Below are 26,284 nucleotides of genomic sequence, written 5' to 3'. Positions count from 1 at the left end.
AAATCATTAGCAGTAAAGGAAAATTAGTATTTTACTGAAATGCAATTGAAAGATAAAACAATTAATGGAGGAAAAAGATAAGGAGGAAAAAACTGAAGGATTAAAAGAAAAAAAAGCAAATGAAAGACAGGATTTTGTGGCTGAACAACATCTAAGGAAGCAATTCAGGTAAAGAAATAAAAATGTAGATAAATACATAATCTTGAAATAGGCATATTAAAAAGGATTTGGAAATGCTAATTTACAGAAATTACAGCCTTAGGGGTGTGTGTGCACATCAGTTTTATCTTTATGTCTTGGTAAGAATATGGACATCAATAAATGACAGTGTACAGAAAACAGTTCACCTAGCAGGCCTGGGACTGTCTATACTTAGAAAGGCCTGCGTGCAAGGTTGGCCCTTGGTTGACATCTGGTCACTGGGCTGGTAAACAGTTCCCTACACTGATACAAACTTCCCTTAATAATAAGGGTAGCTCACTATGTCTATACTGTGCAAACCAGATGGTTTATACTGAGTATCTACTTCCCTTCTTGGTACCTGGAATCTTGCCATGTGCCAGGCAGGGTTGCCTACGTGACCAGCACCCATTTAAAGCTTGGGGACTAAGTCTCTAATGAGCTCCCTGGTAAACAACAGTTCACACATGTGGTCACACTTGTTGCTAGAGGCATTAAGCATGCTCTGTGCAACTGCACTGAGCGAGAACTCCTGAAAGCTTGTGCCTTGTGTCCTTTTAAACTTTGCTCCAAGTGCCTTTTATCTTTACTTTTACAGATTTTGTTTTGTACCCTTTCAATGTAATAAATCTTAGCCATGATTATTACTAAAAACGATATAGTAAACCTCACTGTACACACATAAACACATGCAGAGACCTGCAAAGTACAAGAGCAAAACCCAAAAGAACTGAAAGGAGAAACAGACAAATCCACAGAATTGGGGACTTCAGCACACCCATTCAAAAATTCACAGAACTAGGGGCCGGCCCGGTGGCTCAGGCGGTTAGAGCTCCATGCTCCCAACTCCAAAGGCTGCCGGTTCGATTTCCACACAGGCCAGTGGGCTCTCAACCACAAGGTTGCCAGTTCAATTCCTCCAGTCCTACAAGGGATGGTGGGCTGTGTCCCCTGCAACTAGCAATGGCAACTGGACCTGGAGCTGAGCTGCGCCCTCCACAAGATTGAAAGGACAACTTGACTTGGATAAAAGGCCTGGAAGTACACACTGTTCCCCAATAAAGTCCTGTTCCCCTTCCCCAATAAAATCTTTAAAAAAAAATTCACAGAACTAGACAAAAATCAGCTAAGACATATATAACAACTTGATAACTCATCAACAGTATCTAATTGACATTTACAGAAGACTTCATTAAACAGCAACAGAATACACTATCTTTTCAAGTGTCCACAGAACATATACCAAAATAGGCCATATTCTGGGCCATAAACAAAACAAACCTTAAGAAACTTAAAAGAATGGAAATCATACAAAGTGTGTTCTCTGATAACCCAGATTAAACAGAAATCAATAAGAGAAAGACAGCCAAGTGAAAACGAAAACAATATATCAAAGTCTGTGGGATGCAGCTACAGCAGAGCTGAGAGGGAAATTTGTTACCATTAAAGGCTTACACAGAAAAGAAGAAAAGTTTCATATAAATAAGCTAAGCTCCCACTGCCAATAAACTAGAAAAGGAAGAGCAAAATAAACCCAAAGCAACCAGAAAGAAGTAAATAATAAAGGTAAGAGTAGACATCAATAAAATTAAAACAGAAAAAAAAATCAATGAAACAAAAAGTTGAAGCTGGTCCTTCAAAAAATATATGTAAGATTGACAAACCTCTAGCAAGACTAAGAAATAAAAAAAAAAAGAGACCAGACTCAAAGTACCAATATCAAAAATGAAACAGGGGATATCATTACAGACAAATACATCAAAAGGATAATAAGGAAACACTATGAATAATTCTACACACAGAAATTTAACAAGTAAGATGAAATGGGCCAATTCCCCCCAAAGCAAAAACAAACAAACAAACAAAAAATACAACTTGACAGTATAAAGTACCTAATTTGAATAACCCTAAACTATTAAAGAAATTGAATTTGAATTTGTAATTTAAAAACTCCTGAAAAAGAATTTCTGGACTGAAATAATTTCACTGAAGAATTCTACCAAATTTTTCAAGAATTAACACCAATTCTATACAATACCTTCCAGAAACAGAAGAGGAATGAACACTTCCCAATTCATTTTATCAAGACAGTATTACCCTGACAATGAAGTCAGACAAAGTCAGTACAAAGTAAGAAAACTATAGACTAAAAATATCATAGCTCATGAATACAGATGCCAAGATCCTTAGCAAAATATTAACAAATAGAAAGAAGCAATATATTCAAAGAAGCAACACCATGACCAAGTGAGGTTTATTTTAGAGGTGCAAGGCTGGTTCAATATTTGAAAAATAATTGTTGCAATTCACCTTATTAACAGACTAAAAAAGTAAGATAACATGAGCATAACCTATCAATGGATGCAGAAACAGCATTTGACAAAACAACACAATTCATGATTTAAGAAAAAAAAAAGTCTCAAAAATATGAGAATAGAGGGCCACTTCCTCAACTTGGTAAAGAACATCTACAACAAATCTACAGTTATCCTTATACTTAAAAATCTACCCCACAACAGTAGAATATCCCTCCTTCTCAAGTGCACATTGAACATTTACCAGAATAGGTTATATTCTAGGCTATAACACAAGTCTCGGTAATTCAAAAAACTGAAATTATATGAAGTATGTTCTGTTCTCTGGCCAAATGGAATCACATTAGAAATCAATAACAGAAAGATCTTTGGTGAAATGCCCAAATATTTGGAAACTAAATAACTCACTTCTAAATAACCCATGGGCTAAATAATAAAATCAAAAGGGAAATTTTAATGTGTTGAACTGAATGAAAAAGAAAACACATTTAAAATTTGTGGATTGCTGCTCAATGGTACTTCATGGAAAATTAACAGTATTAAATTCTTATAGAAAAAAGAAAGGTCTCAAATCAATGATATCATCTTCCACCTTAAGGAACCCTAAGAACAAGAGTAAACACAACCCAAAGTAAGCACAATAAAGAAATAACAAATATCAAAGCAGAGGTCAATGAAAACGAATAGAGCAAAATCAATGAAACCAAAAGCTGGTTCCTTGGGAAGACCAATACAATTGATAACCCTTTAGCCAGACTGACCAAGGTTGAGAGAAGACACAAATTTCCAATATCAAGACAAGAGAGAGGACATCACTACAGATTTTTACAAACGTTAGAAGGTTAATAAGGGAATATTTTAAACAACTTTCTCTCAATATATTTTATATCTTCAATAAAACAATTCTTTTGAAAGACTCAAATTACCAAAGCTCACTCAAGAAGAAATAGATAACCTGAATAGCCTTACATCTATTAAAGGAATTGAGTATGTAGTTAAAAACCTTGCCACCAAAGAAACTTCCAGGCCCAATGGTTTCCCTGTTTAATTCTACCAAATCTTTAAGGAAGAAGTAATAGCAATTTGGCATAAATTCTTTCAGAAAATTAAAAGGGAAGTTCAACTTCACAATTTATTCTATTAGGCCGTCATTAACCTAATACAAAAACCAAATGCAGAAATTACAAGAAAATAAATCCACTAATCAATATCCCTCATAAACGTACATGCAAAAATTCTAAATGAAAGTTTACAAAATCAAATTCAATACATAAAAAGTATAACACATCATGATCAAGTGGGGTTTATCCCAAGAATGGAAACATACAAAAATTAAGTCAAATGGATCATAGACCTAAATGTAAAACCCCGTCCCTGACACAGGGTTCCTAAAAGCCTTGTCAATTCCCAAGTGATAAGAGCACTAGGAGCATCTTTTTTCCTACTGATATAACTCTGGATGACTCCTGGATGGCTCCCATATGAGGGCAAGTTCCCAGAAAGACCAAGCCATAATTAGAAGCTTGGAATTTTCAGCGGCACCGTCACATCCTCCAGAGAGATGAAAAGGACTAGAAATGGAATTAATAGTTGATCACGCCTCCGTGAGGAAGCCTCTGTAAATCCCCCGAGTGCGGGGTTCAGAGAGCTTCCAGGGAGGCCAACATTCACCCCAGGAGGGCTATACGACCCAACTCCAAGGGGACAGAAGGTCCTGCACTCGGAACCCTGCCAGACCTTGCCGTATTTATTCATCTGGCTGGTCACTTGTATCCTTTATCATACCCTTTCATAAACCGGTGAATGTCTCAGTGTTTCCCTGAGTTCTGTGAGCCACTCTAGCAAATCAATCGACCCTCTGATCCACAGGTGGTGCGGCTGGCATATGCAAAGTGTGTGGGGGCAGGGGCCAGTCTGGTGGGGCTGAGCCCTTAACTTGTGGGATCTGATGCTCTGTTCCGGTAGAAGTGTCAGAATTGAGTCAAACTGCAGGACACCCAGCTGGTGTCACAGAGAATTGCTTCATGTGTGGAAAAACCTCCTCACATTTGGTGACCAGAAGTCAAATATTTTGTGTAAGTAGTAAAGGAGACACACTCACAGGAAAGAAATACATAGGAGAAAAACACACAGTAGAAAAGAACTAGGTTTTTCCTTTTAGTGTAGCTATTGGGTACTTTATTCAACCATAAAAGTAAAAGATGTGGAATTTAGTGGTTAAGAGTAGACACATATGGCTACTGAGACTTGATGTATCCAGTGTGACTGAGGGACCGAAGTTTTTATTTTGCTTAATTTTAATTAATTTACATTTAAATAGCTATGTGTGGCTAGTTGTTATCATGGCAGATAGTGCGAGTTTAGAATATTTCGAGTTTAGAATATTTCGAACATGAAAGGAATGTTGTTGGTTAGATTTGGAGAACTGTGTTCATTTCCAGTTACCATACTTATAAACACTGGAAGTGACATCCAGGAAGTGAGCTTATTAGGAACAGTGTGTTAGAATGAACTGGGGAAGAGCTGTCAAGTAAAGGATTTAGATGTTACCACATGGCAGAACGAGCAGCCTTAGAAATTACTGGAAAATAATCAATTCTACATGAGGCAGAATTTTGTGTTCTAGCTGTGTAAAAATGTAATAATGATAATCCCCTCTTCCACAGGTATTCCAGAAGCTGAATGACATTTCATCCAAGAAGTCATGTGTCAGGTAAGAGACTGGTCATACAAACAATGGTTGGCAAGCTACAGCTTTCAGGCCAAAGCCAACCGGCCACCAGTTTTGTAAATACAAGTTTTATCAGAACACAACCACTTTCACTCATTTATTGATTGTCTATCACTGCTTTCACACTCCAACAGCAGATTCAGTAGGTGTGACAGAGACTTTATAGCTCACAAAACCTAAAATACACTGTTTACTACCTGGCCCGTGGTCTAAAATAGTGGTTCCCAGAACCACCTGGAGAACTAATCAATACAGAGGCCTGCGCTTGTGGAGTAAGGTGGGGCCTGGCCTCTATATTTTTATCCAGTTCCCTAGTGATTGTATTTTAATAGCTTTATTGAGGTATAATTCACATACCATACAATTCATCCATCTAAAGTGTACAACCCAATGGATTTTAGTATGTGTGTGACCATTACCACAGCGGTGCAACCACCACCCAGTCAATTCAAGAACACTTTCATCACCTCAAAAAGAAATCAAAGAACCATGAGCAGTCACTTCCCATTTTCTCCCAACTCCCATAGCCCTGCACAACCATTAATCTACTTTGTGTCTCTATAAATGTGCCTATTCTAAAACTATCATATAAATGGAATGATATAAAACGCAGTCTTTGTAGCTAGGTTCTTTCACTTACCATGTTTTTTAGGGCTCATCCATGTCGTAACATGTATCAGTACTGTTTCTTTCCATTGCCAAATAAAACAATACTCCACGGTATGAGTATACCACATCTGTTTATCTATTCATCAGTCGACATTTTGGTTGATTCCACATTGGAGTATTAAGAACAATGCTGCTAAGAGCATTCCTGTACCAGTATTTGTACGGACATATGTTTCTTATTTAACTCAGGAGGGGAACTGCTGGGTCATATGGTCCGTGACTCTCTATTTCACTTCCTGAGGAATTCCCAGACTATTTCCAAAGCAGCTGCACCCTGTTACAGTCCCACTAGCAGTGGATGAGGCTTCCAATGTCGCCACATCCTTCTCAGTATCTGTTATTATCTGTCTCTTTGATTATAACCACCCTAGTGGATATGAAGTGGTGTCTCACTGTGGTTTCAATGTGCATTTCCCTGCTGGCTGAGATGTTGAGCAGCGCTTCAAGTGCTTTTCCCCAGTAATTCTGATGCACACTGATGTTGGAGAACCACTAAGAGGTCTGCAAGTACTTTTGACATTAATGAGCCCACGAAGATAGTGCACTTGACCATACCTTCCTGTTCCACCTGACACTGGCCTGCAGGTTAACCTACCATAACTCCTGTTTTATAAAGCCCTGACTATCATATTCCCTTTTCATTTTATTTTTTTAAAATTTAATATAATTTCTAAAATTAACTTGACTACGGATGCTTTAAATCATTAAGCAAGCAGTTCCATTTTCTAATTTGATCAGCACAATGGCAAATATTGTGCTCTGCGAACGTGGATGGAGACAGAGTATAGATATAGATACATATTCAATATGTGTTCATGGAAACCTTAGAAAAACGTTAGTCTTTAGAGAAAAGAAAATCAATTCTTCTGTACCTTTCATGATCCATCAGCAGTTTAACAATGTTCAGATAGAAGTCTAAAGGCATTTCAAAATATAGCATGTCCATGATGGCTAACAAAGAGAAAAAGAAAAACAGTCATATCAGTTTCATTTTTTAAGAAGCTTAGCTATTTTCAATAATTGTTCTCTGTTCAAAATATCTTTTCTAAATGTTTGCCATATACCATGTCTTGCCTAACAATTTATCAGAGTCTTTTTATGAAGTAATAATACCCAATGCTAGAGAGAGTGCAGTGCCACAGGCACTCTGAAACAGATGGCAAAGTAACCTGGTACAATCCTTTAGAAAAGCAATGTGGCAATACTATGTGATAGGAACACAGTGGTTAAAAGCTTGAGATCTGAAGTGAGACAGATCTATATTTGAAACTACCTGCTACCTGTATGGCCATAGGCAAGTTACTTAAGATTTTTCCATACCTGAGTTTTGTCATGTGTAAAATGGGGACTGTATCACCAGTCTCTCTCTTAGGGTGACTGAGAGGGTTACATGAGATAATATATATAAATTACATGTCAAAGCACCTAGTATTTAGTAAGTATTCGATGACAGCTGCTATTACTATTATTCCCTTTACCTCAGAAATTGTACTTCTGAAAAGTCATCTGAAATAAATATGGGGAAATGTTCATAAACAAAGATATTAAAAAGCAGTGTCGATTATAATAACAAGAAAAAGGATATGCACTCTGAGCGTACACTGTAGGGCCAGGAACTGTGCTTGGTGCTGGGAACCCAGCAGTGGACAAAACACAAAATTCCTGCTGTCAAGGAGCTTATATTCCAATAGATGGTAGACTATGGATATTTTCAGTACTTACCAAAGAGTTCCTTAATGGGTATGTGCTATCCTTTCATAACTAAAAAAAAATTGTAGTTTTTAAAAATTTCTACTTTTTCTGCAACAAAAAATACCAGTGAAATTCTAATGCCAACAGTTAGGTTACCATTCTAAGAGTAAAATACTTTTGTTAGCAAAGAGATGAACAGATAATAAAAATGCAAGTTTCATACATTCTCTCAATACAACAAAGTAAGAGATAATTTTATTATTTTAAACTATGGAACACTTAGATTCAGGGAGGTCTCCCAATTCATAATCTGACATTGCAACTTCATTACTCTGAATATCAAGAGTATCTAGATTGAGTCAAGTAAAAACAATCTGGGAGTAAGGAATAATTTCACTTTAAAGTCTGCTTCTTATCTACATATTGATAAAAACTGTAATGGGGAAAATCCAGTCCAAAATTAATCAACTTCAAACTAGGCGACTCCAATAATCTCTCTGGTCTTTCCACATTGTATTAGTCTGGGTAAGCCTGTTCCTTTAAGTGGTCAGTTGGTTTGTTTATTCTCCTAGTGCAAAATAAAGTGGAGTTGTCTTTCTGGTCCCTAACATTTTTCAACCTGTATATACTGCGAGAATGCTGTTACCTAGAGATGCAGAATCCTCTGTACATTTCAGCTGCTGAGGTCTCTTAGTGATTGGTTAAGATTCTAGAGGTCACAGAAAAGTTTCAGCAGTACTCAATTAGCACTAAATTTGGAGCTACTTCCAAATTTGATTATTGTCCTACTTATTAGAAATTATTATTATGTATTGGATAATCAGTTATAGACTAACAACATATCATGTTACACAGTAATAATGCAGCTCTATAATACAACTATATTTTATATAGTAAAAAATAAAGCATGTATACATTAAAAGAATTTAGAGGCAGTTATTTTTATGACTAAACATAACTGACATACTCTTAAGGTGCCAGTATGCAGAGATTCTTTTGCCTCACTTAATACATCTATATACATCTATATAGTAGTAAGAACAGTGATAATAACCACAATATTATTACACACTATGCACCAGGTATGGTGCTAATTGCTTTATATACATTTTCTCATGGATTCTCAAAACAATACAACGAAGCAGACATTATATCGCTTTTAAAGATAAAGAAACCGAAGCACAGAAAAGTTAAGTAACTTGCCAAATGACCTACAGCTGTATCTCAGGATGTTTACTTTCCTTTGTGATGCGTATATTCTAGTCCTTTGAGAATTTTGAAAAGCAAATAGCAATGTTCATAGAAGTAATTACAAAGAGCACAGCATTACAGGGGCTTTTTCAGTCAATAGCTAATCTTTCTTCATGGTAATGGACAACTTCAGGAGGTTGCACAGTTGCAACTCTCTGCTAGACTAAAAGAAAACCATTAGCTTTTACTTAGCTCTTTTTTACTACGTATTAAATTTGCTACTATTCTCTCTATTCTTTCTCTTTTTCTTCCTGGTTAACATGCTTCTTCCCTTCCTATATAATCAATTTCCTTCTCAGTCACCATCAAATTATACTATAAAAGATCTTGTGTTTAACAAATTGGGGGTGATATTTCAAAATTGTATGCTCTTCACACACAGAGATGATACCGTCAAGGAGTTGTTCATCAGTTGTTTCGCCGTTCAAGATGATTTTCATCTTTAAGAGAAGCCCAGGTGGGTTTACATGCTCCTATTTTAAACAAACAAATCAGTGATGTTAAATTGTAGAATGTCAAAGACAATTCTCAAGTAATTGCCTGTTTTGCTCAACCACAGCAGGATGACTCATGATCAAAGGAAATCAAAGTTATAAAAAATCAGATCATAACATCCGGTCTATCCCTGAGGATGTTTTCTAATATTTTATTCAATCTAAATGAAATAATACAAGGAAAAGAACATAGAAACATTTCCACCAGTGGCAAGCACTTAACGGCAAAGTCAATACTTAAACTGTGTGAATTTAAGGCCATATTCTTGTCTTGGTAAGCAAAACCCCAACCATCAATTACAACTGTTTTCTTTTGAGATTTTAATAACAGCTAAGGTACTTTGCAAACAATGGTTGAATGAAATAGAAAACACTTTTTTCTATAGGCTGTGCCTGTCATATTTGCTACTCATAACAATGTACTCTGAACGGTTTTCCAAGTCCTTGTTAGCTGGCCCTAAGCCATCTGTGATCTCTTGCCTGACTCCACTTTTGCCTGACGGGGTATATCTTGAAACAGCTGGCTAAGATTAGAAGTGCACTACAGGCCCTCAGAAAAGAACTTTTCTCTCTACGAAGCCAATTAACCTCTACGTGAACACTGCACTCATTAGGTCCAGACTCTAAACATGATTATAGTTATTCATATGCGCGATGCCTTAAGAGTGGAAAGTTAGGGAAAGTAAGAAAAAGTAAGCACTGTCATTAAATGGTTTTACAAACATAGATGACATTAATACAAAGAATAAACTAAGTTTGCAAATTTTAATTGATTGCATGACTACCTTCCCTAACAGGCATGTTGAAATACCGTTTTCCCGAAAATAAGACCTAGCCAGACAATCAGCTCTAATGCGTCTTTTGGAGAAAAAATTAATATAAGACCCAGTCTTATATAAAATAAGATCTGGTATTATATTGTATTATATTATACATATTATATGTTACACATATTATATTATACATATTATATGTTACACATATTATATATTATATTATATTATGTTACATTATATTATATTATACCTAGCCTTATAGTAAAATAAAACCAGGTCTTACATTAATTTTTGCTCAAAAAGACACATTAGAGCTGATTGTTCGGCTAGGTCTTATTTTCGGGGAAGCGGTATGTCTCAGGTTCAATTCCCTTTTACCTTCAGAGATGTACAGGTCTCTCAGATATTGGCAGGACCTGTTTCCTTGAGCCTACTATACACACACAAGTTAACATTTTGATTTCATTTCCAAACAACTCCAGAGAATGGACAATACTTTGTCTTCATTGTATCATCATCTATTCCACTTCCACAATCATTTGCACTGTAGTGTCCATCCTTAATGTCTCTTGAAACTACACTTTCAGAATTCATGACTAAGTACTTGTTAAATCCATCAGATTTCTCCCTACCATCAATTTCCTTGTCTTATCTGTCATTTTTCTCACTGTTGTTTCTCACCCTTAGATTTTTGTTTGCTTTTTAAATTTTTTTTCTTTTTACCAAACAGTTATTGGAAAACAGGATCCAGGTATAACAACTTTTCAAGGCAAGTACTGTCAATATTGTTTTGCAGATGAGGAACCTGAGGCCCAGATGAAGTAACTTACCCATGGTCACAGTTGGGAAATGGCAGTTGAAATCTGAATTCAGACCTCTCGGACTCTAAGGGCCACAATCTTTCCACTACAACATGCTGCCTCCTTGACGCTCTTTCTACTGTGGCCTGCCTATCACTGCACTGTCCGCTTCTCTTGCAAGCTCTAAAGATAACTTCCATTTTTTGAGTGTGAAGTGTATCATGTACACACACACACAATTATATAAAACATGTATGTATAGTTGACAGAAAAATGAAACAAACACCCATGTTCTTACCACGTAAGAAACAGAACACTATCAGCACCTCACAGGCCTCCAATGTACTCTTGCCCATTTGTTTCCTCCTCACTTCCCCACAGAAGTAAACACTACCTTGAATTTATGCAGCAATTTCCTTGTTCTTCTTTATAGGTACTCAACATACTGTTTCATTTTGCCTACATGTCAACTTAATTCAAAGAGAGTCACAATATATATAAATTCTTGTGTGGCTTGCTTCTTTCATTCAGTATGATGATTTTAAGATTCATTTACGTTGATGCATGAAACTCATTTATGTGTTTTCATTACTGTACAGTGTGGTCCTCAAACAGTACTCTCTACACTAGCACCAGCTGGAAACTTCTGAGAAATGCAGGCTCCACTCCAAACCTACTGAAACTGTGGAGGCGGGGCCCGGCAAATAAAGTGTGTGTGTGTGTGTGTGTGTGTGTGTGTGTGTGTGTGTGTGTGTGTGTGTGTGTGTGTGGTTTTAGGAAAATGTGTATAATCATTATTATTGATTTGCATCATGAAAAATTTCCATTTTGACATAAATTCTAGTACCTATTTAGTCAGGATTAAATAACAAAATTGTATTTTAACAGTCATTCTAGTTAATACTCAAGCATGCTCAAGTTTGAGAAGGACTACTCTGTTGTATTCCATTGTATTACGATAGTTTATTTTCCTATTCTACTTTGGACATTTGAGTTGTTTTCAACTCAATTGCTATTATGAACAATCCTGGCATCAGCTTTCTGCATACGTGTGCTGGTACACAAATTCAAGAACTTTTTTTCCAAAGTATATAACTAGGGGTGAAGTTGCTGGATGGTTCAACTTTATCAAGTAATGTCGAACTGTTATCCAAAGTAGTTGTATCAACACTCAAAAACCTACGAAGAGAAGGGAAACTTCCTCAACTTAAGAAAGGGCATCTATGAAAAACTCAGAGCCAATACCATACTTGAATGGAGAAATACTGCAAGTTTCCCCCCTGTGATCAGGAACAAGACAAGGATGTCCATTCTTGCCACCTCTAGTGAACACTGTAAAGGTCATTCTCGCCAGGGCAATTAGGAAAAGAAAAAGAGATAACAGGCATCCAGATTGAAAGGAAAAAGTAAAACTTTCTATTTGCAGATGAAATGATCTTGCATATTGAAAATCCTAAGGAATCCAATAAAAAGCTATTAATGCTGAAAAAGGAGTTCAGCATCGGTACTAGTCTTATCGAGGTGATCACTTTGTAAGTTATATAAATGTCTAATCACTATGTTGTACACCTAATGTTGAAACTAATATATGTCAACTGTAATTTAAAAATTTAAATAAATAACAAATTCAGCAAAGTTGCAACATCAGTATATTTTAAATCAAATGTATTTCTATATACAAGGAATGAATAATCCAAAAGTGAAGAAAATAATTCCATTTATAATAGCATCAAAAAATAAAATACATAGGAATAAATTTAACAAAAGAAGGGTAAGAGTTGCAGACTGAAAACTAGAAAACGTTGTTGAAAAAAATTAAAGACGATCCAAATAAAAGAAAACACATCCAATATTTCTGGATTGGAAGACTTAATATTGTCTAGATGGCAAACCCCAAATTGATCTACAAATTCTGTGCAATCCCTACCAAAATCCCAGCTGGCTTCTTTGTGGAATTAACAAGCTGATCCCAAAATTCATATGAAAATGCAGGAGATCTAGAATAGCCAAAACGATCTTGAAAAAGAACAAAGTAGGAGGACTCATACTTTCAATTCCATAGTGGTATACCATTTTACACTGGCATCAGTTGTGCATGAGCATTCCCAATGTTCCACATACTTGTCAACACTTGGAATTATCAGACTCATAAGATTTTGCCAATCTGATGGGTATTTCACCTTCTACTAAAGACGGCTTCACAGGTGAATTCTACCAAACATTTAAAGAAGAATACCAATCCTTCTCAAACTATTCCAAAAAAATTTGAAGAGTAAGGATTGCCTCCAAACTCATTCTATGAAGCCAGCATTACCCTGATACCAAAAACAAAGACACTACAAAAAAAAAAATAGAATCATAGTCCAATATCCTTGATGAACACAGATGCAAAAATTCTCAACAAAGGGGCCGGCCCAGTGGCTCAGGCGGATGGAGCTCCATGCGCCTAACTCTGAAGGCTGCCGGTTCGATTCCCACATGGGCCAGTGGGAACCACAAAGTTGCTGGTTCAACTCCTCGAGTCCTGCAAGGGATGGTGGGCTCCGCCCCCTGCAACTAAGATTGAATACGGCACCTTGAGCTGAGCTGCGGCTGAGCTCTTGGATGGCTCAGTTGGTTGGAGCATGTCCTCTCAACCACAAGGTTGCTGGTTCAACTCCCTCAAGGGATGGTGGGCTGTGCCCCCTGCAACTAGAAACAGCAACTGGACCTGGAGATGAGCTGTGCCCTCCACAACTAAGACCAAAAGGACAACAACTTGAAGCTGAACAGCACCCTCCACAACTAAGATTGAAAGGACAACTTGACTTGAAAAAAAGGCCTGGAAGTACACACTGTTCCCCAATAAAGTCCTGTTCCCCTTCCCCAAAAAAATCTTTTTAAAAAATTCCTCAACAAAATACTAGTAATCCGAATTCAACTATACATGAAAAGATCATACACCATGATCAAGTGGGATTCATACCAGGGGTGCAAGGATGGTTCAATATCTGCAAAATAATTAATGTGATACATCATATCAACGAAACCAAGGATCAAAATCATATAATCATCTCAATAGATGTAGAAAAACTATTTGACAAAATTTAACATCCATTTATGATTTAAAAAAAAACCTCTCAATACAGTGGGTATAGAAGGAACTTCTCTCAAAATAATAACATCTATATATGACAAGCCCACACTAACATCATACTCAATGGTGAAAAGCTTTTAAAGCTTTTCCTCTAAGACCAAGAACAACATAAGGATGCCTGCTCTCACCACTATTATTTAATATAGCATTGTTAGTTCTAATCACAGTAATCAGACAATAAAAAGAAAAGGCATCCAAATTGGAAAGGAAGAAGTAAAACTATCACCATTTGCAGATGGCATGATACTATATATAGAAAACCCTAATAATGAATCCAATACAAAATTAATAGAATTAATAAGTGAATTCAGTAAAGTTGCAGGATACAAAATTAAAATACAGAAATCTCTTATTTCTATACACTAATAACGAACAATCAGAAGGAGAAATTATGAAAACAGTCTCATTTACAGTTGCATCAAAAAGAATAAAATACCTAGGAATAAATTTAATCAAGAAGGTGAAAGACCTGTACTGTGAAAACTGTAAGACACTGAAGATAGAAACTGAAGAAGACACAAATAAATGGAAGGATATACCACACTCATTGATTGGAAGGATTAATATCATTAAAATGACCACACTACCCAAAGCAATCTACAGATGCAATGCAGTCCCTATCAAAATACAAATGGCATTCTTCTCCAAAATAGAACAAACAATTATGAAATTTATATGCAATCACAAAAGACCAAAACAACCTTGAAAAAGAACAAAACTGTAGGTATCATGCTCCCTGATTTCAAACTATACTATAAAGCTGTAATAATAAAAATGGTGTGGTACTGGCCCAAAAACAGACACACAGATCAATGGAACAGAATAGAGAGGCCAGAAATAAACCGCTTTTTATATGGTCAATTAATCTATGACAAAAGAGGTCAGAACAAACAATAGAAAAATGAGTCTCTTCAACAAGTTTTATTTGGAAAACTGGACAGGTATATGCAAAAAAAGAAACTGGACCGCTTTTTTACACCATATACAAAAATAAACTCAAAATGGATTAAAAACTTAAATGTAAGAGGTAAAACTGTAAAAATCCTAGAAGAAAACACAGATAGTAAGCTATTTGGCATCAGTCTGAGTAATATCTTTTTGGATGTATCCCCTCGAGCAAGGAAATACAAGCAAAATCAAACAAATGGGACTTCATCAAACTAAAAAGCTTCTGCACAGTGAAGGAAACCATCAACAAAATGAAAAGACAATCTACTGAATGGGAGGAAATACTCACAAATGATATATCCACTAAAGGATTGATACTGCCCCCTAGAAGAGGAACTCATACAACTCACTAACAAAAAGTAAACAATCTGATTAAAAATGGGCAGAGGACATGGAGAGACCTTTCTCCAAAGAGGATAGACAGATGGCCAGAGATAGGAAAAGATGCTCAGTATCACTGATCATCAGGGAAATGCACATTAAAACCACCATGAGATACCAACCCACTCCTGTCAGAATGGCTATCATCAATAAATCAACAAACAACAAGTGTTGGCGAGGATGTGGAGAAAAGGGAACCCTCATGCACTGTTGGTGGGATTGCAAATTGGTGCAGCCACTATGGAAAACAGTATGGAGGTTCCTCAAAAAAACTGAAAATAGAACTACCATATGACCTAGCAATTCCACTTCTGGGTATTTACCTGAAGAAATCCAAACCACTAATTTGAAAAGATATATGCACCCCTATGTTCACTGCAGCACTATTTATAATAGCCAAGACATGGAAGCAACCTAAGTGCCCATCAATCGACAATTGTATAAAGAAGAGGAACAACAAAGGAACAAGACAAACAAATACAGATACAAAAACTCATAGACACAGACAACACTTTAGTGGTTACTAGACAGGGAGGGAGGGAGGTGGTAGAAGAGGGTAAAGGAGGTCAAGTATATGGTGATGGAAGGAGAAGTGACTCTGGGTGGCGAATATATAATGCAGTATATAAATGATGTATTATATAGAATTGTACACTTGAAACGTATGTAGTTTTGTTGACCATTGTCACCCCAATAAATTTTAATTAAAAAAAAGAAGACGTGGTACACGTCTTGGAATATTATTCAGCCATAAAAAAGAATGAAATCTTACCATTTGCAACAAGATTATATCTTATTATTTACATCTCTTCTAAATTAAAAATCAATGATTTAAACAGAAACAGTAAGATGGTATTATGGATTTTTACAGCATATGTAAAAGTAAACATGACCTCAATAGCATAAAAGCCAGGCTAGGAGTATGCCAGTAAGCCATTATGACTTGTGAAGGTAGACCAGGGTAAGATATATAGTAAAAACCCTAAAGAAATCACTACAATAACAAAACAAAGAGTTATAACTAACAAGCCAACAAAAGAAAAAAAGTCGAATATTAAAAAATACTCAAAAAAAAAATACTCAAATAATATGTGATGTGACAAGGCCTCTATAATTACTCTTCTTTTTCAAAAGTTCCTTGACTAGTCTCACTGATTATTCCTCCAGGTGATCCTCAGAATCTTTTCATCATATTCCAAATAAATTCTTCAAGAAGCTGCAATAAAAATTACATTGGACTTAGAGCAGCCAGATGGTTCAGTGGGTTAGAGCGCGAGCTCTGAACAACAGGGTTGCCGATTCAATTCCCACAAGGGCCAGTGAGCTGCGCCCTCCACAACTAGACTGAAGACAACGAGCTGCCGCTGAGCTTCGGGAGGGGCGGCCGGATGGCTAAGCTGGCTAGAGCATGAGCTCCCAACAACAAGGTTGCCGGATCAATTCCCGCATGGCATGGAGGGCTGCGCCCCCTGCAGCTAAAGATTGAAAATGGAGACTGGACTTGGAGCTGAGCTGCGCCCTCCACCACTAGACTGAAGGACAACGACTTGGAGCTGGTGGGCCCTGGAGAAACACACTGCTCCTCAATATTCCCCAATAAATTTTTTTTAAAAAGATAAATATGTAAAAGATCAATGTTCTTAAAACAATGACATTGAACTCATAAATTATTTTGAAAAATAATTACTCAAATATTTCAAAAGAAGGCAGAAAAAGAGGAAAGGGAGAATAAAGAATAGATGGGACAAATACAAAATAAGTAAGATGATAGACTCAAATGTAACCATAAAAATAATCACATCAAATGTAAATATTCCAAACACCCCAATTAAAAGGCAGAGATTGTCAGATTGGATTAAAAAAAGCAATACCCAACCATATACAGTTTACAAGAAACATACCTTAAAAATAAAGACATAAACAGAAAAAAATGGAGCAAGATACCCCATGTTATCACTAGTCAGAAGAAAGCTGAAGTAACTATATTAATAAATGACAAAGTAGATTTTTAAAAGCAAATGCAGTATCTCTATAAAATGAGATATTACTCTACAGTAAAGGCCTCGGACATACACACATGAATGACTCTCAGAATAATTATGCTGAGTGAAAGAAGCCATACAAAACAAGAGTATATTTTCTATGATCCCATTTGTATTCGTCTCCATTCATTTTCATGCTTCTAATCTTGTTGAAAAAATTATTTCTAAAATGTGTAAGTATGTATGTCTTATTGAGTAAAACACATTGATCTTAACTGAATCTCTCTTTGAATGGTCATCAGCCTGACTATTGGTGTTCCTTATCCAGGAGTGTAGAGGTATGTATGCACGTACGTACGTATGTATGCATGTACTCATGTACGTGTGAGCATGAGCAGAAAGAAAATCATTTTTAAATTTAATTCCATTATCTGCCTATTTTATCATTTCCTCCTTTACCCTAAAAAGCTCACAGCAGAGAGAAGCCTTTCTGTTTCATACAAAATAATATTTTTTAAGTATCTGTTGTCAATGAGGTATATTTTATTTTTCTTTTCTGTGCTGTAGAAAGATTGTTACAATCTTTTGTTAAAAAAAACACCCTAGGAATACTGAAGCAAATGTCTAAACTGGATTTCAAAATGTGAATCAAAGCTTTAAAATGTTCATTAAGCTAATATTCAAAGGTTAAAACCTCTTATACATACCCTGTTTGCTAGGTTTATAGCAGTGAGAGCCTTATCATAATATTCTCTGTCGTCCAAATCCAAATAAGCAGTGGCTAGTAAACGTAGAGCTTTGGCCTATAATTAATAATAGAAAAAAGTACACAATTGCAGGTTAAATTGCAATGCAACAGTTGACTAGTACTTACACGGGGACAGGCATCTCCTCAAACATAAGTCATCATTATGAAATAGCATTTCCTTAAGTAACCATATAGTCTTGGGATATGTCTCCTCATTATGCTACCCACACCAATTACTGTCTAAGGATTTTATAGTAATAGCTTTTTTAAATTTAATATAATTGTGTTAATTGGATTATTTTCTTAATAATGTTTTAGCATTAAAGTACTTTATCATCCCTACTTTAAAAATAAAGGAAACTAAGGCTAAGGCACAGCAATATTTAATTTAGTCATCTTACCACCTACTGTATAGGTAGCATTTTATTAACCCCATATCCAAAGAAGTAAATAGAAAGACATAATCCCTCTCTCAGACTTTATAGTTTAGCTGACATTAACCAATTGGACCAAGGCAGTAGGAACAGATATACTTTCCTACAGAGAAGATTTCTCCCAACTCAGCTAAGTTTTAAAAATAATAAAGTAGTGCTGAATTAAGTCAGTTTCTCCAGCCAGGTCTACATTGGTAAGGGGATTAACTCTATTCAGTGTAGACATTTTAACTACAGATTTGCATTTTGAGCAAAGGAGTGTTCTTTCCATGAAGAATCTGCCTTGAAGTATAATAAGGACAGTAGGACCAGGCAAAGGTGATCTTCTAAGAATAAAAAATATTTATATTAAGCACATTAAGGCTCTGTGAAACCAGAGAAATGACATTTAGGGTGTCATATCTCTGAGTTTTTTAATTCAAAAAGTAAGATAGTGGGGCTGGCCCGGTGGCTCAGGTGGTTGGAGCTCCATGCTCCTAACGATGAGGTTACCAGTTTGATTCCCACATGGGCCAGTGAGCTGCGCCCTCTACAGCTAAGATTGTGAACAACGGCTCTCCCTGGAGCTGGGCTGCGGTGAGTAGCCTAGCTGGCAGCTGGTGAGCGCTGCTGTGAGCTGCTGAGAGCGGCCCACTGGAGACTGACTGCCTCAGCCAGGGGAAGCGCAAAGCTCCTAATACCAGCACGGGCCACGGAGCTGTGTCCTACACAACTAGACTGAGAACAATGGCTGGAACCGGAGTGGGGGGGTGGCGGAAGAAAGGAGGGGGGAAAAAGCAAGATGGATCAAGTAAGATGAATATAATGTACTTAATATCATCATTATTGTGGAACAACTCTCAACTTATAAATTCTCCCCGAAGACTTTTATGAAGCAAATATGCCATATCTGAGCTATTTCATAATAGTAAAATGGTCAAACAATCAGAAAAACATAGCAAAATGGATGAATCTCAAAACTGTTATGTTAAGCAAAAGGAGGCAGACATAAGACAGTACATACTGTATGATTCCATTTATATGAAGTTGAAGAAAAGCTGAAAATAATCTATAGCAATAGAAGTCAGAACAGTGGTTTTATCCCGGGGGTAAGAATGGCTATTAACTGGAAAGGGATCAAGAGAAATTTTGATGGTGACAGAAATTTCTGTAACTTTGTGTAGTAGTTACAAGATATATTAAAATTAATCAGACTGTACACTTAAGATTGTACAATTTAGTATAAATTATACCTCAATAAAGTACTGCTAGCATGAAAGAAAAACTACTTCACCAACCATACTTTAATAAAAAATACTTAAAACCAAAAAAAAAAAGAAAAACTACTCCATAAACTACCTCATAATCTTACACCTCCATACTTCGCAGTATGACTATTACATTTCAATCACAATTAAATACTGTCTTCTGTCATTTCCTCCTCCAGACATCTTCTCATCTAGACCTCCTGACTGGTCTTCCTTTCTCCCTCCCTTTTACCTGTGTAGACCCCATCTACTTTTCAAGGTTCCCACCACAAGGCTTCTTCAACTGCTCTGGTCAACCTTCACAGCCCACTTTTTGCATAGCATTCTACATACTCAGGTCGGTACCACACAGTTTATTGCTTATTTTCCCCAAAATATTTCACTTGTGCTCAATATTTAAATCTATTTTTGAAATTTTAATTGAAGTATGAAGTACAAAAAAAGTCCACAATCGCAAGAGTACAGCTCTAAATTTTCACAAAGTCAACACATGTATGTCAACGATACAGAAATCAAAACAGGATATTGACAGTAACAGGCTCACCTCATGCCTCTTTCCAGACACTATTCCAACAAGGGTTAACAAATCACCTGACTCTCCAACACCATGTATTAGTCTGCCTGTTTTTGGCATTTCCATTTATGGAATCATACAGTATGTACGACTTCACATCTTGCTTTATTTATTCAACACTGTATGTCAGAACACCCATATTGTTGCAATTTTTATATTAATAGTTCATTTATGCTCATTGCTATATAATATCCCATTCTGTCACCCTATCACAATGTATTTTCATTTATTTTTCATTGTGATAAAATACACATAACATAAAATTGGTCATCTTACCGATTTTTAAGTGTACGGTTCAGGAGTATCAAGTATATTCACAGTGTTGTGTAACCATCACTACTGCACATCTGAACTCTTTTCATCTTGCAAAGTTGAAACTCTGCACCCATTAAACAATAGCTCCCATGTTCCCCTCCCTCCAAACCCCTGCAGCCACCCTACTACTTTCCGTCTCTATGAATTTGATTACTCAAGGAACTTCATCTAAGTGGAACCTTACGCTATTTGTCTTTTTTGTGACTGGCTAATTTCACTTAGCACACTGTCCTCAGACTCACTGTCAAGAGTTTCCTTCCTTTTCAACACTGAGTAACATTTCATTGTATTCACTTCATTAGTTTTTTACTTTAAACATAAGCTGTTTAAGGGTAGAGGCCATGTTTTATACTTCTTTTTTATTCCCCATCTATCCCCATCTATCTAGATTGCTAGATATATATAGGTATTCACTTACATTTGATTGATACTATAGTGGTAAGGAGCAGAAATGAATGAAACATTCCATTTTGCTATGGTGTGTATTTAATTAGTTTATATCAGATTTGTTTACATAACCACATTTTTCTTGATTAAATATTAAAATTAACTCTCATACCAAGCACGTTCTATCTGAGGTGGTTAGGGGAAAACCTAGAATTTTGTAACGTGCAATAAAAGCTAAAACTTCTATATAGCCAAACATTGTTTAAGCACGTTTTATATATACATATATATATATATATATATATATATATATATATATACACACACACATACATATATATATATACATATATATATATATGTATAAATTCATGGGTACAAGACTCTGTAGGGTAGATTCTATTAGTATATCGATGTTACAGAAACAAATGCACTGAGACATTAAATGATGTGCCCAATAGACACTCTACTCACAAATGAGGGATAAATTTGTAATTCTATAACAATAACATAAACTGTATTTCTTCAACCTACTTATGCAATATTTAACATGATCCTTACCAGCATTTCTGGCTCAACAGAACTGTTTTCTATCTTCCCAACATCATAGCTTTGGCTATCATTAGAAAAGAGAAAAACATACATAGATACATATTAATTTCAGATTATATTTTTTCAAGATTATATATTACTAAGAAGACATGAAATAATTACCCTTAATTCCAACTTTTCTATTTTGCACTACAACAGATTATTAGACAATTAATACGTGAAAATCAATTATATAAAGCAATACTTGTAACTGTAAAAAACCGCAATATCCTCAGGATATAAATCAACATTATAATGATATTATTGCTCTTTTCCATTTTGCTATATATGTATAAACATACTGCATTAAACTAATTGACATGTGTATACAAACTCTTACTTAACGGGCACATTTTAAATTCTAAGAAACATAAATATGTTTTAAAAATAAAACAAATACAGGAATTTTCACAGAAACAAATGCTTAGCAATATTTATTAAGCTTCACAACACCCTTATGAAACACTACTAATTCCATTTTGTAGCTGAAAAAACCAATTTAGCAGTTAAGTGATTTCGAATATTTCCTAGATTGGTACTGAAAATGAGAGTGAGAGCTGGGGGAGTAGTGCAATTTGACTTTCAGTTTTCTGCTTTAATTACCAAACCATATTATCTATGGGACATTCCGATAACCACAAATAATATATTAATATGAGCCTCAGGGTATCAAAATCTAAAACTTAAAAAGCAAAACAAAGATCACTCACCATGAAATTGGTATTCCAAGGGAGAATGTCAATAAAATTTTGGTGAATCTAACTAAGCTGAAGACGTTACTTTGAAATATTCCTTTTTCAAAAACTCAAACTGAGTTTTCAGCTTGCTAACAAGGAAACTATAATGCTGGCCTAGTCTCCATGAGCCCTATCTCATAGAGGTCTCCTTTGGTCCATTAAACCTTCCACACCCAGTTTTGAAATAACCAATGAGGATGGAACTTTTGTAATGCTGGTATAAGGAGTTCTTGGACCCTCTCCCCAGTGAAACAACCATTTTCCTGGAAAAATCATTAAAATAAATGACCAAAGTCTCTGGAAAGTGTCCGAAGGGTATATACCAAATGGGAAAATATATATTTTTTTAAATCAACTATATCTCAGTAAGAACAGGGAAAGTCTGTGGCATTTTAAGCTCCTGTCTCCTATCCACATCTGCTATCCACACCAGCTCCCTGTCATGGAAGCTACTCAGCTGTGTGCTCTCAGGAAGGTAAGAATTCCCTCTCTCCAGCTCCTAGACCCCTGGGCTACAGTTTCACCTTGGGAGGGACAGGCTGTGAGCCTCTTCCCCAGGCCTATGCAGTGTGAAGTGCTATTCTGGGTAGGTCTTCCTTTCCTCGCCCAGTTCTCACTCTTCGAGTAAGGGCTCTACCCCAGATGGGACAGATTTAGAATCCTAATTGTAACTATTTTCAGTGATTGTTTGATAAGAAGTTCTCCAAAAGCACAAGCTTCACCTACCTCACCTGGGGTATCTCTTTACCCTCTGTTAAACTTGTGGCTGTTTCGCCATTTCACTTGTTGCTACTCTGTTCCAGGGCTGATGGTGTGGACCCCAAAGTGCTGGGCATTTGCCCGTTCCACTCCCTAGAGGTGCAGGTGTGTGAGGCTCGGGCTCCTGGCTGCCACCTAACCTCCAAAGGTTGCCTGTTGGCCACCGACAGCTGTGACTATTTACCCCAGGAGATGCCGGGCTGCCCCCACTCAGGACTAAACAGAGGGTGACGTGGGGCCCTCCCAGGGAGAGAAGCAGCATCTCTGCCTGATCCATCAGCAAAGAGCCTTGAATGGCTCAAATGGCTTCTGGAGAACCTCTTACCAAACAATCCCTGATAATTAAACTGCTCTGATGCACAGCTGATGGTGTGGACCCCAAGAAGAAAGATTCATTTGATGTGAACCCCAAGGCGGAATTATCTGCTGAGACGGAATCCCCACGGTCAACCGAGGGCCCAAATTCTATGAATATAAGAGCCTAGCTGCCACTTCCTGATAGGGGTTTCTCCTGTGCTCTATACTGGGCAGAACCTCAGAGGCGCCGTTTATTAATGCAGTCTGAGTCAACCTCTGCAGGGAAGCCCGGGTTTCTTCTTTCTACCAACAGACTGACACCTGCCCTGTCCAATCAAAACTGTACAATCTGGATACCTCCTTCACATAAAACCGACCTAATGGAGATCCTGGGTGGGAAGTTTCACTGTAAAAAACAGCCTCCTGTAAAAAACAGAGGCCCACTGTAAAACACAGAGGGCCCCACGTCACCCTCTGTTTAGTCCTGAGTGGGGGCAGCCCGGCATCTCCTGGGGTAAATAGTCACAGCTGTCGGTGGCCAACAGGCAACCTTTGGAGGTTAGGTGGCAGCCAGGAGCCCGAGCCTCACACACCTGCACCTCTAGGGAGTGGAACGGGCAAATGCCCAGCACTTTGGGGTCCACACCATCAGCCCTGGAACAGAGTAGCAACAAGTGAAATGGCGAAACAGCCTCCCCTTTGTTTTGGTGGAACATAATTTAAATTGCTACCTGAATCTGTCTCCCAGGCTTCACCTCCTTTTTGCTCAAATAAATGCCTTCTATTCTTTATTGTAGTCTAAAATTAAATTTGGTTTACAATGGTAAGGAAGCCAAGCTTAAAAACCAATTCACAGTTCCGGTTTTCAATTCCACAGGTAAGGAGCTTGGAAGTCAGTACCCTGTCCTAACAACGAGTAAAAAGCTGAGGACTAAAAAATCAGTAACTCTTCTTGGATCCATAAGCGAGGGAAAGACACAGGTCAAACTACTACCCCAAAGATTGGCAAGACAGGCAGGCAAACACAAGGAGTTGTGGCTATCACAGGAGACACACACAGGCAGAAACTGCCAAGGGAACCAGTGCCGGAGCAGGAAACTGTGAACTCTAAAACTGATCGATTGCTGGAGGCTCAGGATGGAGAAGTCTGAGAGTTCAAAGCTCCAGGCCGATATAGTCAGAGGGGCATAACCACAATGTTGTCAGACTGACCTACAAGAGCTTGACCAGTTTCCCACAGAAAATACCAGAAAAAATTCCCTCAAGCTATGGCAGGAGGAGGAAGCTAAAAGAAACTATTCTGAAATACCCCAGAGCAATCTGTTTATCTTAGCAAGGCCTGCCCTCAGAGGAAACTAGTTAACCAGCGCCTAACTGCTGACCTGGGAAAGAGAAACACTCATTCCCACTCTGCTCTAGCCATCTTGTACCATCTAAAAGTGAAGAAAAAAAACCTGAGAAACACTTGTGAAGTTCACAGTTCAAAGGCACAGGCTCACCAAAAGACTGAGAACTAATCATAGGACTACAGAACTCTCCCACTCCCCCCAAACCTAACGACTGCATTACTAAGGGCCTATTTACAACAGTTCCTTTTACTCAGAGCATCACCTCCACCTATGAAGAAAAATTACAAGGCATATCAGCAGACAAAACACCTAATTTGAAAAGACAGAGCAAGCATCAGAACCAGACGTGGCAGAGATGTTGGACTTCAATACCCCACTTTTAATAATAGATAGAACTCGGCAGAACATCAAAAAGGTTACAGAAAACATGAAAAATACTATAAACCTACTAACCTAACAAACATCTGTACCACACTGCACCCAATAATAACAGACTATACATTCTTCTCAAGTCCACACAGAACATTCTCCAGAATGAAATATTCTAGGCCTTAAAAAGCCTCAGTAGACTTAGGATTGAAATCATACAACGTATGTTCTCTGCCTATTTAATTAATTTCTAATTAAATTAGAAATCAAGAAAAAAAAAGAAGTTACATGGAAATTAAATAGCACACTCCTAAATAACCAATAGGTTAAAGAATAAAAGAAAAGAACAAAAAACACAAGGGAAATTAGAAAATACCTAATGCTGAATGAAAGGGAAAACACAACATACTTATGGGATGGCACTAAAGCAATGGTTTGGGGAAATTTTATTGCTATAAACAACAATGTTAAAAAAAGAAGAAGAAAGAGCTCAACCTTCCACCTTAGGTAAATGAAACGGAACAAACTAAACCTAAAACAAGCACCGAGGGAAAAAGTCATAAAGATTACAGTGGAAATAAATGAAACAGATAACTGAAAAACAATGATAGATAAAAACAAGTTATCTATTTTATTTATTGAGAAAAATCAAAAAAACCAAAATGTGGTGCTTTGAAAAGATCCAGCAAACTGATGAACCTTTAGCTACACTAACCAAGAAAGCAGAAAGACTCAAATTACTAAAATCAGGAATCAAAGAGAGGACATCACTACTGACCTTTGTAAAAGACTATTCCCCAAAAACTAGAAATCTAGTACCACAGCTATGTGCCCTTGTATAAATCTCTTAATATCTCTAAATTTCCATTTCCTTATCTGTACAAAATGAAGTTGATGCATTATCAGTCATTTTCATACTATAAGCAGGAGAATCACTTTTTCAAGCAAAACCTTACAAGGAGATACTACACAGAAAATTGATTAAAGCCTAACTTCTCTGAAGCAAGACAGGGATCTTAGAGAAGTGTGGGTAAGTCTCCTCTTCCTCTTAAAGGAGATTCTGAAGCTCTGCTGGCAGAACCCTAGGGCAGCACAGAACATAGTTTCTAAATTATTGAACTA

The 26,284-nt window shown here is 36.9% G+C and overlaps 1 protein-coding gene across 1 annotated transcript in view; it reads right to left on the bottom strand.

The window, feature by feature from the left end:
* TEX11 (testis expressed 11) overlaps positions 1-26,284 on the bottom strand; it is a gene marked incomplete at both ends in the record, with an annotated part of 146,162 nt that overhangs the window by 75,288 nt on the left and 44,590 nt on the right. Inside the window, 5 exons of the mRNA XM_081042256.1 lie at positions 6,768-6,846; positions 9,230-9,311; positions 18,063-18,158; positions 21,622-21,676; positions 23,916-24,098. Coding sequence (XP_080898382.1) covers positions 6,768-6,846; positions 9,230-9,311; positions 18,063-18,158; positions 21,622-21,676; positions 23,916-24,098 — 495 coding nt within the window. The remainder of the gene's footprint in view (positions 1-6,767; positions 6,847-9,229; positions 9,312-18,062; positions 18,159-21,621; positions 21,677-23,915; positions 24,099-26,284) is intronic.

The sequence above is a fragment of the Rhinolophus hipposideros genome (genome assembly GCF_964194185.1).
Source record: "Rhinolophus hipposideros genome assembly, chromosome: X".
In the NCBI taxonomy this organism is placed as follows: Eukaryota; Metazoa; Chordata; class Mammalia; order Chiroptera; family Rhinolophidae; genus Rhinolophus; species Rhinolophus hipposideros.
This window is presented reverse-complemented; position numbering and strand designations above follow the sequence as displayed.